This window comes from Ornithorhynchus anatinus, chromosome 1 (genome assembly GCF_004115215.2).
Source record: "Ornithorhynchus anatinus isolate Pmale09 chromosome 1, mOrnAna1.pri.v4, whole genome shotgun sequence".
NCBI classification, from domain to species: domain Eukaryota; kingdom Metazoa; phylum Chordata; class Mammalia; order Monotremata; family Ornithorhynchidae; genus Ornithorhynchus; species Ornithorhynchus anatinus.
The window spans coordinates 50,139,268-50,154,203 of NC_041728.1; the positions used below are offsets into that span (position 1 = coordinate 50,139,268).

At 41.1% G+C, this 14,936-nt stretch overlaps 1 protein-coding gene across 8 annotated transcripts in view; it reads right to left on the reverse strand.

Annotated features, from left to right (window-relative positions):
• EML5 (EMAP like 5) overlaps window positions 1–14,936 on the reverse strand; it is a 169,951-nt gene that overhangs the window by 35,168 nt on the left and 119,847 nt on the right. For 4 of the 8 annotated variants that reach the window (XR_003757763.1, XM_029059385.1, XM_029059211.1 and 1 more), the window contains exons 28-31: window positions 14,768–14,782; window positions 5,252–5,260; window positions 1,888–1,966; window positions 87–216 (exon numbers count right to left, since the gene is read on the reverse strand). Coding sequence is in view for 7 of the 8 variants with exons in the window: in XM_029059385.1 (XP_028915218.1) it covers window positions 87–216; window positions 1,888–1,966; window positions 5,252–5,260; window positions 14,768–14,782 (233 nt within the window). In the remaining variant the exon portion in view is untranslated. Of the gene's footprint in view, window positions 1–86; window positions 217–1,887; window positions 1,980–5,251; window positions 5,261–14,767; window positions 14,783–14,936 lie in introns of those variants that run through there. The other 4 variants (XM_029059538.1, XM_029059460.1, XM_039911765.1 and 1 more) reach the window with 3 other exon arrangements.

Sequence of the window (14,936 nt, forward strand, 5' to 3'; positions counted from 1 at the left end):
AGGATATGCACATTCTGTGAGGTTTCTGTCATACTTGCAAATGATCATCTTGCAGACCAACTGTAAAAAGGAAGAGAATTTCCTACCAGAAGCCACATTATACAGGATTCCGACAGACGCAGTGTGGAAAATTATATCATCACCATCATTCAGGTAATGAACATTGTTCCTGCAATCTCTGCCTCGGTAACCAAAGACGAGCTCCAACACGAGATCCTAACAAAACAGGTTTAAGGATATTATTAACTGCATTCAAGCTTTTTCTTGTTGTTGTTGATACCAGTGTAACTGTCTCAAACAAGAATATAGCAAGAGCACTTTTTGTAAATGGTGCTTCCCAAAACAATGTAATGCTGTTGCTTGTTTTTCTCTTACTTAAGCCTGCCACCCATATGAATTTCTTGACTGATGCAGTCTTTACATGTTTACAGGACATTGTATGGACTCATTAAATGGGAAATTTAAGAGAAGCAGTATGGTCTAGTGGATAGAACACAGGCCTGGAAGTTCAAAGGACCTGGGTTTTAATCTAATCTAAACTTAACTGTTGTGTGAACCTGGGCAAAACCTGTCACTTCTCTGGTCCTCAGTTACCTCATGAGTCTCATGTGGGACAGGGACTGTGTTCAACTTGATTTTCTTGTATCTGCCCCAGCACTTAGTAGCTTAGTAGAGTGTCTGGCACATAGACAGCACTTAAATAAATTGTAAAAAAATTGTAGCAGCAAGCAAAACTGAAAAAAAATGTATGAGTCCAAATGGTGCAAATTCCCAAGATGGAGAAGGAAAAGGTAGGGTTAACTGATGGGTCCCAAATTTTGAGTTGGCCCTTTCATTGTCTCCAGCAGCAGTAACCACTATATGATGGGAGAGAGTTTGTTCTCAGGAAATGCCAGGAAAGGGCACTCATTTTTTAAAATGGTATTTGTTATGGTCTTAGACTTAGTATGTGCCAGACTGAGCACTAGGGTAAAGACAAATTAATTAATTCATTCATTCAATGGTATTTATTGAGCACTTGCTGTGTACAAAACACTGTACTAAGTGCTTGGAAAGTACAATTTGGCAACAAATAGAGACAATCCCTAACCAACAATGGGCTCACAGTCTAGAAGGGGGGAGAAAGACAACAAAAGAAACCAAAAAGACAGTAGACTAATCAGGTGGGACAGAGTTCACATCCCATGTAGGGCACATAGTCTTAATCCCCACTTTACAGATGAAGTAACTGAGGCACAGAGAAGTGAAGTGACTTGCCCAGGGTCACAGAGCAGACCTGTGGCAAAGCCAGTATTAGAACCCAGGTCTTTCTGACTCCCAGGTCTATGTTCTTATCCACTAGGCCACTGTTGCTTCTCATTTCCAACCACATGCCCAAGTAGAGCTGTGAGGATTCTGGCCCTCGCGCAAGGCTGGGAGGTGTATTCCCATCTACCTGAATATAGACACTTAAACAACTCTTCATGACTCTGTTATAATCCTAATTAGTAACCCTGCACAGAGAGAAGAGAGACGAATGGGTTATTTTAATCTTTTAATTTATAGCTAAGTGGCTTAAAATCACTGAGGTTTAGAATTGTGAGGTAAAAGCACTTATAATAGAGTCACATAAGGAATGTCTATGTCTAGAGCTTCACCAGGGAAAACCTAGCAGCTCAAAGGGGACTTTCTAAGGTAAGGGGATTTCAGGATGCCAATGCTGAAATTAAGAAGGAAAAGTCACCTTTCAAAAAGCTCATGTAGGGCTCATAGAAAATTGTTTCAGAATTTCCTCTTTATAAGAAACACAGATTTTTGCACTGTCTTTGTTCACAAGCATCATGAGTAGATTTAGGGGTATGGTTTTAAAGCTGAAGTTAAAATGAAAATCTACCATGATTTCCTTACCTCTATGGGTCGCTTCTTTTTGCCAACATTATTTGTCTGAAGTTTTTCAGGCTGTGGTAGTGCCCTACTAACTGGTGGTCTGAAATAGAGAACTGTGAATAAGAAAAGTCCGTCCGTCACCCATTCTGCCTTTAAAAAAATCTTCAATCTATTATCTGCAAAGAGAAAACTATTACATTAGTTAAACTACTTTACTGCTTTTAACAAAAGAGCTTTCACAACAGTTAGGTGATTAAGGGCAGTTCTCTAAATACTTTAACTTTCTGAAATACACACAATTTAAAGCACACACATCAGGTTAATTTAAAGAATACAATTTTTCACTTTTTTTATTACTTGTAATTCAAAATGGGGAATATCTATAAGGGCAGTGGCATCACCCTTGCTACTATTACACATTTATGAGACATAGATCCCAAAGGAGTTCATGATATTTTGTAGATTTAAAATCTCAATCTCACAACATCTCTATAGCATACGAAAGAGAAGTATCTTCATTTTTTAGGTGGAGAAAAATGTTGCATAATGGTCAGGTGACATGCTTATGAGTGACTTGCTCAAGTAGACAATGGAGTTGGAAATATAACTGTGGACATGCTGAACCTGAATTCTTACATAATGCAGTGCTTAGCTATGCCCTTTGGCCTGGAAGACTAAAAACTGATTGTTTTAACATTGTCAGAATTAGATGAATATTTAAAGCTATTCCAGTTTAAAAAATTATTTTGCTTTCTTCCTACAATCATATAAAAAACTTTTGCCCCACTTACATCTCCCAGATTATTCAGCAAATCTTCAGATTCTTTTTTTATCCAACACAATATGTCTAATTTGTTAATCCGTTATTCACTAGTTTTTTTTATGGTTTTTGCTAAATGTTTACTATGTGCCAGGCATTGTACTAAGAGCTGGGGTAGCTATAAAATAATCAGGCTGAACACCGTTCAAGTCCTACATAGGGCTCACAGTCTTAATCCCCATTTTACAACTGAGGCACAGAGAAGTTCAATGATTTGCCCCAAATCACACAGCAGACAAGTGGTGGAGCCAGGATTAGAACCCAGGTCCTTCTGACTCCCAGGTCCATGCTTGATCCACTAGGTCATGCTGCTATTCTAAACTATGTATACATTTGAAGAAGGTTCTGATCACACTGAATATTAATCAATAGTATTTGTTTCATGAATTCTATATATACCAGCATTCTTTCATGTTGCTCAGACTCTGGGAGGAAAATTTACTAAACTACTCAAAAAGAGTTTGGGCAAGGGCTAGCTTCTTTTTAAAGAGTAATATTTCAATCACTAGCTCTTTCAAGCATTCAAGGATTAAAATAATCATGAAACTATCTTTTACCTCTTGCAATTTTAGAGCTTTGTTTCTTTTTCTTTAATTTCTACAGCTATGTAACAAGAAAACTTTTATAGTTACATTTTATTTGTTCTTCCTGAAGATTAAATACTGTGCTGGGTAGTTTAGATCTGACAGAATTACCAATAACATTTCTGGCAAAATCAAGCAAATGGATTTGGGCATATCATTTGCAACTGAAGTCAAAGGACTATCAACAGAGAGCAGTCAGTAAAGATTTTTTCCACCATAAGTCAAAAGCAGTAAAGGGAACAACACAATGAGGCTGTTAGTCCATCAAGTGTTTGAGAACTTGTCCAATGCCATCACCTTTCTACAAGATTGTTAGCCGAGCCAGCTACGGTCCACCTAAAAATTCAGACATAAATTAAAAGCAGATTTGAAATTAAAATTCACAGCTAATGAGTTTTCTGGCTTGCTATGGAATTAGTTGTAACACCTATAATATGTCTTATATTAGAGAAGCTAATAATAGTAATTGTAGTAGTTGATAAGCATCTACTATGTGCCAAGCACTAAAGCTGCTGAGGTAGACACAAGATAATCAAATTGGGTACAGTCCCTGTCCCCACATGGGGATCACAGTTTAAGTAATAGGGAGAACAGTTTCTGAGTCCTCTTTTCACAGATTAGAAAATGGGGCACAGAGAATTAAAGTGACTTGCCCAAGATTACCCTGCCAGCAAGTGGAAAAGCTGGTAATAGAATCAACGTCCTCAGACACTCAGGCCATGTTGCTTCCCATGAATTATTTTAAATTATTGATATAATCGGGACAGAATTTTTCCTCTCTTGGCTACAAACACACTGCTGAACATTGTAAACGACTGTAAATGACTGGCACCTAGAGGAGTTAAAACATCTCAAGTTCTCCTGCTTGGCACCCTGGACTCTGGCAAAGGTGACTGGGTTCGCTGCTTTTCTCTGAGCCCTGGGTCTTCCCATGGCCAGATCTATACATTTTATGACCTACTGCTCCACATCCATTCATTCTTCCCTGTTTGCTCAGGCCTCCATTTGGATGACAGGGTCGGGACAGGCACAGGAAGCCAGAAAAGTTGCCCCGGAGGCAGAAGAGCAGTGCAGCCAGCAGCACAAGCACTACTGCGTGCCAAAGTCATTCCAGTAGTTGTTTTCTCTGATGTTCCATCTGGCTCATGTTCCATCCCCTTCACTATGCCTAATTCAGGAAAACAGTGGGACAACTGCTGTTTGCAGGCCTGAAATTGGGAACCCGAAAGAAAGGAGAGCAGAGAGAATATTTTAAGGACAGAGTAAAGCAAAGCCTTAGACAATGGCACATATCCCAGCTGAAAACTGGGAGTCAACTGCAGAGGATCACCAGCACACTGCTCTCAAGAATAGAGTGATTCTCTTCAGACAAAAGTAGGAGTGATGGTAGTAATAGTATGCATTAAGGGCTTACTGCATGCAGAGCACTGTACTAAGAGGTGGAAAAGAATGTGCAAGTAGGAATTAAACATGGTTCCTGTTCCTGGGGGCTGGGGGTGCAATCTAAAAGTAAAAAGGAGGAGTGGGGCCTGAAGTAAGACCTTCCTGCTTTCATCAGGTACCTCAGGAGAGAGCCCATGATTTATTAAACTAGCACAACACTATTCTCACCAGTAGCAAACTCAGATGGTGCTGAGGGTAGCTAGGACAGGGAAAAGATGACTGGGATGAGATGACACATCAGGGAAGGGAAGACCAAAGTATGCTTCTACTGATGAATGCTTTCTACTTAAAATTACTTCACCTGAACCCATGAAACCAACAGTACTTATTGAGCACCTACTGAAAACACATTTAACAAACTATGATTAACTGCTCAAAAATACCACTGATTAATGAATTTTTATAGGGCAAAGTGAACACAGAAACAATTTTCAAGATAAGCAAGGACTTCTAGTGACAAATAGCTCATTAATGGCAACGAGGAAAATGAAAAAAAGTTAAATAAAAAACCATTAGCATAGCAAAAGACAAGCATTACCTGGAACCTCTTTTCAGCAGCAGGTAAGAAAGAGAGAAAGATTAAAATACATTTTAAGGAATGTAGAATGTCTGTGACATACTTATTAAAAATGAAGATTATGAATTTTGACATGAGAAAAACTGCATTTGACAAGAGATTTAGTCTCTTTAGTTTAGTTCTTCATTTAATATGAGATTCATTTTCTTCCATTAATGGCAGTGAACACTAAGAGGACACGGACAAAGAGAAAAACTATCCTAATTATGCTGAGAATTAATATTCAGTGATAGAAAAATGCTGAGAAATTCTGGATATCCTTAAATTAGTTTTAATGATTTACACCAAAACAAAAATAAGTTTTTCATAAGCAAATGTGAAATCCAGTTGCAAACCAACAGATTGTGAAAATCCAACCTGGCTGGGGAGGAGAGGGCTTGTTAAATCACTCTGTTCCACTCTAAGTGCCAACTGCTTTGGGTGCTATGCCAGTAATGCCCAAATCCAATTGTGGTGGTAAAGTCAATGTTTTTGCCTGCAGCCTTTTAGATCTGATAGTCAAAAAGCTTCTCAAGACCTGAGAGTTTCCAAACAGGATTGAAAAGACCAAAAGACTGGAGATATCATCAAATAGTTGCTTCACACCTAAAAGCATCATCACTATGATGAAGGGAAACTTTCCCATGATGATTCAAGAATTCCACAGGTCACATTTGACTCATGCTGTGAGGGGGATGCCGTGAGGGTTAGGAAGGGATTGGATAGGAGTGAACTGGTGGGAGCTGGCATTAATCATTTTTCATAATCTCACCACCATGTCTCCTCTGCACTCCCCCCCACCACCTTTACTCCCGCAATTCAAGATGAAAAGTTAACACCTGGGAGCCTATTTGTTCGCTTCTAGGAAAAAAACATAAAGTCATTTACAAACTGCTCTGACTGACTCTTCTGGCTTTAGGGATTTGTAAAGGTAATATGATTTCCACAATTCAAGGTTTATTACCATGATTTATCTGGGTGGGTGCTTGGCTATAATTCACATCCAGGCCCCTGGATCCTGAATGAGCTTGCAAATATTCACCCATTAGGAGGTAATGAATTGGCACCACTTGCTCATTCATAGACTGGGGAATCTCTCCCAGCTGGAAGATGCTAAGTCCCCACCTACTAGAGAACCTACATTGGTCCTGGGCTCTCCCCGACTTTCTTTCTTGAATGCCCTAGTCCCTCCATGTTCCCTCAGTCCCCATCCCCCAGTCACCCCATCCCTGCCCCTGAATTGGCCCCCTAATCCTACACCAGTCCCGCTATCACTCCCATCCAACTCCTCTCCACTCCTTGCACCACCCCACCCCTCTCCCCCATCCCATCCCTGTTATCTTGACCCAATCAATAGCATTTGAGTGTTTACTGTGTGCAGAGCACTGTACTAAGTGCCCTGCAGAGATTACTAAGTGCTGTCCCAGCACTGTCCCTCATCCAACTCCCCCCACTCCAGCTCCCACCAGTTCACTCCACAGTTCAATCCCTTCCTACCCCTCACAGTGTGAGCCAAGTGTGGCCTGTGGAAATCTCAAATCATCATGGGAAAGTTTTTTTTCATCAAAGTAAGCACCTAATAAATACCATTAACTGACTGATAACCAAGGGATCTGTTGCTGCAATGTCCCATGGGAGTGGCAGCAGTTCAGAAAGAGTGCCCAGCCTTCTGAACATTTTATGGTTCAAGAAGAGTAAGATGGATAGACATTTACAATTATCAATCTTCCCTCTACCCCCCACAGTTGTTACCCTGCATGCTCCCAAACCCCATCTTCATCTATACATATTCTGTCATACAAGGAACTCTTTCAAAACTGCCTGCTACCATCACTAAAACACAATGGCAAATTCTAAAGTATCAACAAAAAGTGCATAATTAACTCAAACTCTGTTACTTTAGAAATGGTCATTTTGTATGAATGCATCTACAACTCTGTAAAATGGATCTTATTGGATACACGATAATTTATTACCTAAAATCTCTCCCCATTAGTATAGTACACATGTAAGGGTATAGGAGCTATGGAGGACACTGAAAGAAACTGTTTTATGTGGTCAGAGACAGCACTCCAATTCCAGCAAGTCATTTAACTTGGGGTGCCACTGGCACTCAGGAAAACTGGATGTGAGAGAAGGATGACCTCACCACAACTGAGGAAATCAACTCAAGTGTATTAACTAAGACTAAAAATTCTGCACTGGTCAGTGCTCAGGATATCAGTTGCTTGGTTAGTATGAAGCAACACCATTTGGTAGTGATCTGACGAATTCTACTTATGACAGTGTCGAAGAAAGTTATCATCTGATATATTCTAAAGTGAGTATATTCTATATCCTCAGTATATTGCAAAGTGCACTGCAAGGGAAAGAAGTGTGGGAAAGGAGGGTGTGGAAAAGGGGGCATAGGGTACAGGCAAACTGTGGCTTTGAGCCATTTTATGTTCTTTTGAAATTTAAAATGTACCCTTTGAAGAATATACCTTTATAGTTCAGCTTGCCTATGGTGGTTTCAAATCTGGTTTTTTTCTCTCTCCAACTGCAAGTGATTCTTCTAGGCTGGTTAATCCCAGAACCCAACATCACCTATATGTCTGAAATAAACTTTACTGCTTTTTTCCCCTACACCACTGTACAATTTATAAGTGGAGTCTTAACTGGGTAGGGAGCATGCCTGCCAACTCTGTTGTACTGTACTCTCCCAAGACTTAGTGCAGTGCTCTGCACATAATTAGCACTCAATAAATATCATTTATTGACCATAAAAAAGGCTGTGAATTTTGGCATCCACAGAGGAGGGAAACAGGTGAGTAAGGTAGAATGGCACATGTCACAGTTCTTGTGAGAACCACCACTTTGTGCCTCTTCCTCATTACTTGTTCCCTTGAATCAGACTTCTGAAAATGATCTTCTATAGCTTATAGTGTCAATGCATTCAGTCAGTCCTGAGCTATGCAATTCAACATGACATAACTGGAAAATAAGGTATCTGAAAAAAACTTAACTGCATCATAGACTCTGCCAATGTATGAGGCTCTCATTTACAAGTATCATTACAACAGTGATTGAGTTCATTAGGCAGCTACCACTGAAGCAAAGCAATGTCTCCAATAATGTTTCATTGAGAAAGAAATAGTATACAAAAAAGGCACTTGGCTTACCCAACATTTTTTCTTAACACATTGTAGTTTTTAATGCAACACGCAAAAAGCAGTTCTATATAAGTGCCTCTGGATTTCATGGATTTCACTATCATTTACTGTCCATGTGAGAAAGATGACTGTCCCAAGTACTGTAGCATTTTCCTGCTCTGCAATTTTGTTAGGGTTTTGCATTAAAAAAAATGTTGGAGTGATTACAAAAGAATATCAACTATAACCTTCCCAAATGGTAATGTGATATGATAGATTGGAAGGACATGGCTAATAGCCCAGCCATTGAATCAATGGTATTTACTGAGTGTTTACTGTCTGTAGAGCACTGTACTATTTGGGAAATTTCAAATCAACAGAATTGGTAAACACATTCTGTACCCACAAGCATAGTTAAATGCTGGAAAACAGCACAAACAAACAGGAATAGGTCATTTTTGAGAAAAATATCCACTGCTCTGTAAAGAACAACTGCAAAAGTGACAGGTTTCACAAAAATCTACTGTCAAATCAAAAAATAACATAGAAATAGAGGCTGAATGATAAGGGGGTTGTTGGTTCCACAGCTGCCTTCTCAGCCACATAGATTCCCTGCCAGCAGTTCTATTTTTTAACATGAAGGAGAGTCTGACATTCCAGAAAAAATATTTATTTTTCTGCATTCTATGGATTCTATGGATGGAAAATAGTAATGCAATAGACAAAATAGAAATTGTTATTTTAAAAACAGTTCTTTTAAACCTATATCCCAGGATAGCCTATCAGTGAATCAGTGGTACTAAGTGCTTGGGTGACTATAATAGAATTGGTAGACACAATCCCTGCACTCAATGGGTTTACAATTTAGTAGAGGAGACAGACATTAAAATAAGTTGTAGATAGGGGCAGCATCAGAGTATAGGGCTATGTACATAAGTATGGTGGGGGTGGAGTGACTATTAAAGGTTAAGAGTGAACAAAGCCAATGCACAGTCAGTGCAGAAGAGAAGGAGAACAGAGTAAGGAGATGAGTTTAGTCAGGGAAGGCTTTTTGGAGGAGATGTGAATTTAAGACTCAAGATGGGGAGAGTGGTGGTCTGTCGTATATGGAGGGGGTAAGAGCTCTAGGCCAGAGTGATGACATGGGTGAGGGGTTGACGGCAAGAGAAATGAGCTAGAGAGACAGTAAGTTGGGGTCAGATGAACAAAGTGTGTGGCTGGGTTGTAGTAGGAGAACAGCGAGGTTAGGTAGGAGGGGACGAGATGATTGTCTTAAAGCCGGTATTCAAAATTTATTTATTTATATTAATGTCTGTCTCCCCCTCTAGATTGTAAACTCCTTAGTACAGTGCTCTGCACTCAATAAGTACAACTGGTTGGAACGGAGTTTCTGGTGCAGAGATGGATGGGCAACCATTTCAGGCTTCTGAGAAATGGAGAGGAAGGGGTGGATGGATTCTAGGGACAGTGTGAAGAGAGAACAGACAAGATCTGGTGACAGAATGCAGGTTGATTGATGGGATGAAAGAATGGGTTGAGAATAACGTCAAGGTTTTGGGCTTGTGAGACAAGGAGGAAGGTGGTATCTTCCACAGTAATATGAAAGTTGGGGAGAGGAAAAAATCTGAGCGTAAAAATGAGGAGTTCTCTTTAGGAAATGTTAAGTTTAAAGTGCCAGCAGGACATCCAAGTAGAGATATCCTGAAGTCAGGAGGAATTTGAGGTTGCCATGAATGTGAAAGACTGGGGTGGAAAAGTATATTTGGGTGTCATTCACATGACGATGGTAATTGAAGCACTGGGAGTGAATGAGTTCTCTAAGGGTATGGGTGTAAAAGGAGAACCAACAGGACCCAGAACTGAGCTCTGAGGGACATCCACAGTTAGGAGGTGAGACGCAGAGGGGGATCCAGCAAAAGAGACTGAAAGTAGCCAGAGAGATAGGAGGAGAACAAGGAGACAACAGTGTCAGTGAAGCTGAGGTTAGATAGTGTTTTCAGGAGATGGTTTCCAGGAGATAGGGTTTCCAGAGGATGGTACACAGTGTTGAAGGCAGCTGAGAGGTCAAAGAGAATTAGGATGGGGTAGAAGCCATTGGATTTGGAAAAACAGAGGACATTGGTACTTGCAGAGTTTAGATTCTATGACGTGGATGGGGTGCAATCCAGATAATAACAACAATAATAATAATAATGATAATGATAGTGGTATTTGCTAAGCACTTACTGTGAGCCAGGTACTGTACTACTAAGTGCTGGGGTGGATACAAGCAAATCCAGTTGGACACAGTCCCTGTCCCACATTGGGCTCTCAGTCTCAATCCCCATTTTACAGATGAAGTAACTGAGGCACAGAGAAGTGAAGTGACTTGCCCAAGGTCACACAGCAGATAAGTGATGGAGTCAGGAATAGAACCCACAACCTTCTGACTCCCAGGCCTGTGCTCTATCCACTAAGTAACTCGCAAGATTGATCATATCTAGAAAATATTCCTAACTTAAATCAAGCCTATCAAGATATGTGCCGATTTAAAATTAAAAAAGGGAGATGCAGAAGGAGGTTGCTCTTCCTATGAGGCTCCTGACAAAGTATTGCTATGCCCTGGGGGGATCAATCGATCAATCAGTTGAGCACTTCCTAAGTGCAGAACACTGAACAAAGTGCTTGGGAGAGTACAATAGAGTAGGTAAACAAAATTTCTGCATTTCAAAGATTCATATGGTAAAAGCAGACTGATTAAATCTCCCTTGGCTATAGCACTGCTCATTTAAAATTCCTAAAAGGTAAATATTTTAGGCTCCATATGAGAACAGAACTAATATAACAGCAATCATACTGTTACAGAGAATAAACACATTTGCCAATATGGGTTATATGACTTGCAGAGAGAGACTACAAGGTAATATTAAAATGTATCTTCCTTTTTTGTTTATCACAAATTTTCAAGATGTGATCACTGAACAGCATTTTCACGAACTTCTGTTCTCAAGAGTTGATGAGTTTATAAATATGAAGCAAATAAAAAATGTCAGTACATGGATATTTTTTAACTCAGCCTGGCATTTTGCCCAATTCTAAGGGCCAAGGTCTTGGAGAAGCTGGTTAGTGGGAATTCAAATAAAAAAAATTAAATATGATGTAGTGCACTAATACTATATTTCTATTGGCTTCTGATTCTTCTATTCATTAGTTATTTCAGTTCTAAATGAAAAATATTGGCAAAAATGAGATCAGTAATTTTTTTTGTAAACAAAATTTTTTGAATCATTCTGTAAAGGCAGCATAATTTCACATTTCAAGAATTGGCTTATTGAATTGAATAATCCCCTCATAATTGACAACAGCATTTTCATTGTAATAATTTGGTAACTTCTGATGCATGATTATTCAGGGTTTTGAGCCTCTATGGGACACATACTTTAATGCTAATCACAGAAGTATGCATTTGCATTCGTGTTAGTCATATGTCATTAAAAAAATTAGGCACCAATATGAAAAATGACATTACACAACTACATTTCTACATCTACATATCCTTTATTTTTGATGAACTTGACTCTGCAACCTGATTCCCTTCTGCCTTGGATCCCTCCTTTTTCATATCTGACAGACCACCTCTCTCATCTTCAAAGCCTTATAAAATCTTCTTTCCTCCAGGAAGTCTTCCCTGACTAATCTCATCTCCCCAACCTATTTCAATCAGTGGTATTTTTCCCTCCTCCTAGCATCACCTATGCACTTAAATCTTGACCTCTTATACACTTTGGCATTCACCACACCCCCGACCCCCAGAACATGCATGTGCATCCTTATACTGAGTTAATTCCCCTACCTGTAATTTTTTTCATGTCTGTCTCCCCAACTTGAGGTAATTTTGTTTTGTTTTGTTACCTACTCTCTTTTCATTCATTCATTCATTCAATAGTATTTATTGAGCGCTTACTATGTGCAGAGCACTGTACTAAGCGCTTGGAATGAACAAGTCGGCAACAGATAGAGACAGTCCCTGCCATTTGACGGGTTTACAGTCTAATCGGGGGAGACGGACAGACAAGAACAATGGCAATAAATAGAGTCAAGGGGAAGAACATCTCGTAAAAACAATGGCAACTAAATAGAATCAAGGCGATGTACATTTCATTAACAAAATGAATAGGGTAATGAAAATATATACAGTTGAGCAGACGAGTACAGTGCTGAGGGGATGGCAAGGGAGAGGGGGAGGAGCAGAGGGAAATGGGGGGAAAAGAGGGTTAAGCTGCAGAGAGGTGAAGGGGGGGTGGTAGAGGGAGTAGAGGGAGAAGAGGAGCTCAGTCTGGGAAGGCCTCTTGGAGGAGGTGAGTTTTAAGTAGGGTTTTGAAGAGGGGAAGAGAATCAGTTTGGCGGAGGTGAGGAGGGAGGGCGTTCCAGGACCATGGGAGGACGTGGCCCAGGGGTCGACGGCGGGATAGGCAAGACTGAGGGACGGTGAGGAGGTGGGCGGCGGAGGAGAAGAGCATGCGGGGTGGGTGGTAGAAAGAGAGAAGGGAGGAGAGGTAGGAAGGGGCAAGGTGATGGAGAGCCTTGAAGCCTAGAGTGAGGAGTTTTTGTTTGGAGCGGAGGTTGATAGGCAACCACTGGAGTTGTTTAAGAAGGGGAGTGACATGCCCAGATCGTTTCTGCAGGAAGATGAGCCGGGCAGCGGAGTGAAGAATAGACTGGAGCGGGGCGAGAGAGGAGGAAGGGAGATCAGAGAGAAGGCTGACACAGTAGTCTAGCCGGGATATAACGAGAGCCCGTAGCAGTAAGGTAGCCGTTTGGGTGGAGAGGAAAGGGCGGATCTTGGCGATATTGTAAAGGTGAAACCGGCAGGTCTCGGTAACGGATAGGATGTGTGGGGTGAACGAGAGAGACGAGTCAAGGATGACACCAAGACTGCGGGCCTGAGAGACGGGAAGGATGGTCGTGCCATCCACGGTGATAAGGAAGTCTGGGAGAGTACCGGGCTCGGGAGGGAAGATGAGGAGCTCAGTCTTGCTCATGTTGAGTTTTAGGTGGCGGGCTGACATCCAGGTGGAGACATCCTGGAGGCAGGAGGAGATGCGAGCCTGAAGGGAGGGGGAGAGGACATGGGCGGAGATGTAGATCTGCATGTCATCTGTGTAGAGATGGTAGTCAAAGCCGTGAGAGCGAATGAGTTCACCAAGGGAGTGAATGTAAATGGAGAACAGAAGAGGGCCAAAAACTGACCCTTGAGGAACTCCAACAGTTAAAGGATGGGAGGAGGAGGAGGCACCTGCGAAGGAGACCGAGAATGATCGGCCAGAGAGATAAGAGGAGAACCAGGAGAGGATGGAGTCCGTGAAGCCAAGGTGAGATAAGGTATGGAGGAGGAGGGGATGGTCGACAGTGTCAAAGGCAGCAGAGAGGTCAAGGAGGATTAGAATGGAGTAGGAGCCATTGGATTTGGCAAGAAGGAGGTCACGGGTGACCTTAGAGAGAGCAGTCTCGGTAGAGTGGAGGGGACGGAAGCCAAATTGGAGGGGGTCCAGGAGAGAATGGGAGTTAAGGAATTCTAAGCAGCGATTGTAGACGACTCATTCTAGGATTTTGGAAAGAAAGGGTAGTAGGGAGATAGAGCACTTAGTACAATGTCCTGCATATGGCAAGCGCTCAAGTGATTGATTGAGTGAGCCCTCCCAGGGCATAGCAGTACATTGTCAGGAGCTTAATAGAGAGAGCAACCTCCTTCTGCATCTCCCTTTCTTTATTTTAAATAGACACACATCTGCTTCAAATGGAGAATCTCTGACAAGGGTGAAGGCTCTGTATTAATGCCTGCTTCACTTTGCTCCTCAACAATGATGCTGGTTCACCACATTGTTAGGGTGTTCCAGGCATGAGAGCTATTGCTATTGCTATTTATTGCTATTGTTCTTGTCTGTCCGTCTCCCCCGATTAGACTGTAAGCCCATCAAAGGGCAGGGACTGTATCTGTTACCAATTTGTACATTCCAAGCACTTAGTACAGTGCTCTGCATATAGTAAGCGCTCAATAAATACTATTGAATGAATGAAGAGAGCCAATAATTGCCAGTCATCCTGTCCTGTCCTAACACACTTTCAAATGGCACATGAAATCACATGGATGCACCTAAAGCAAGGATTCTGTATGAGCACTCTTGCTGGCACCAAAGAAGGGATGGATTTTGCCTCTTTCTGCTATAAGGCGGCAGAGGCTTTCCTCTGAGGGATTTATGACAACCCACTGCTGTGGAGAAGAATAGGGATGCATAATTTTTATTTTTTATTTTGTCCAATTCTTTTTTTCTAAAGTTTTTATGGTAATATAAAGGATCCCTTTGGATTTCTTTAACAGGATACTTACCTCACTACCCCCTGCCTGCATAGGAGGAAGGAAAAAGAGAAGAGGAAAAAAAGAAAATTGAAATACATAAAGGCAGAATAGAAGAGCACTATTACTAAGTAAATAAAATAAAGACCATGTTCTGGTAGAAATCTAAGAAAAAGCTAGATCCTATCTTCACACATATGTG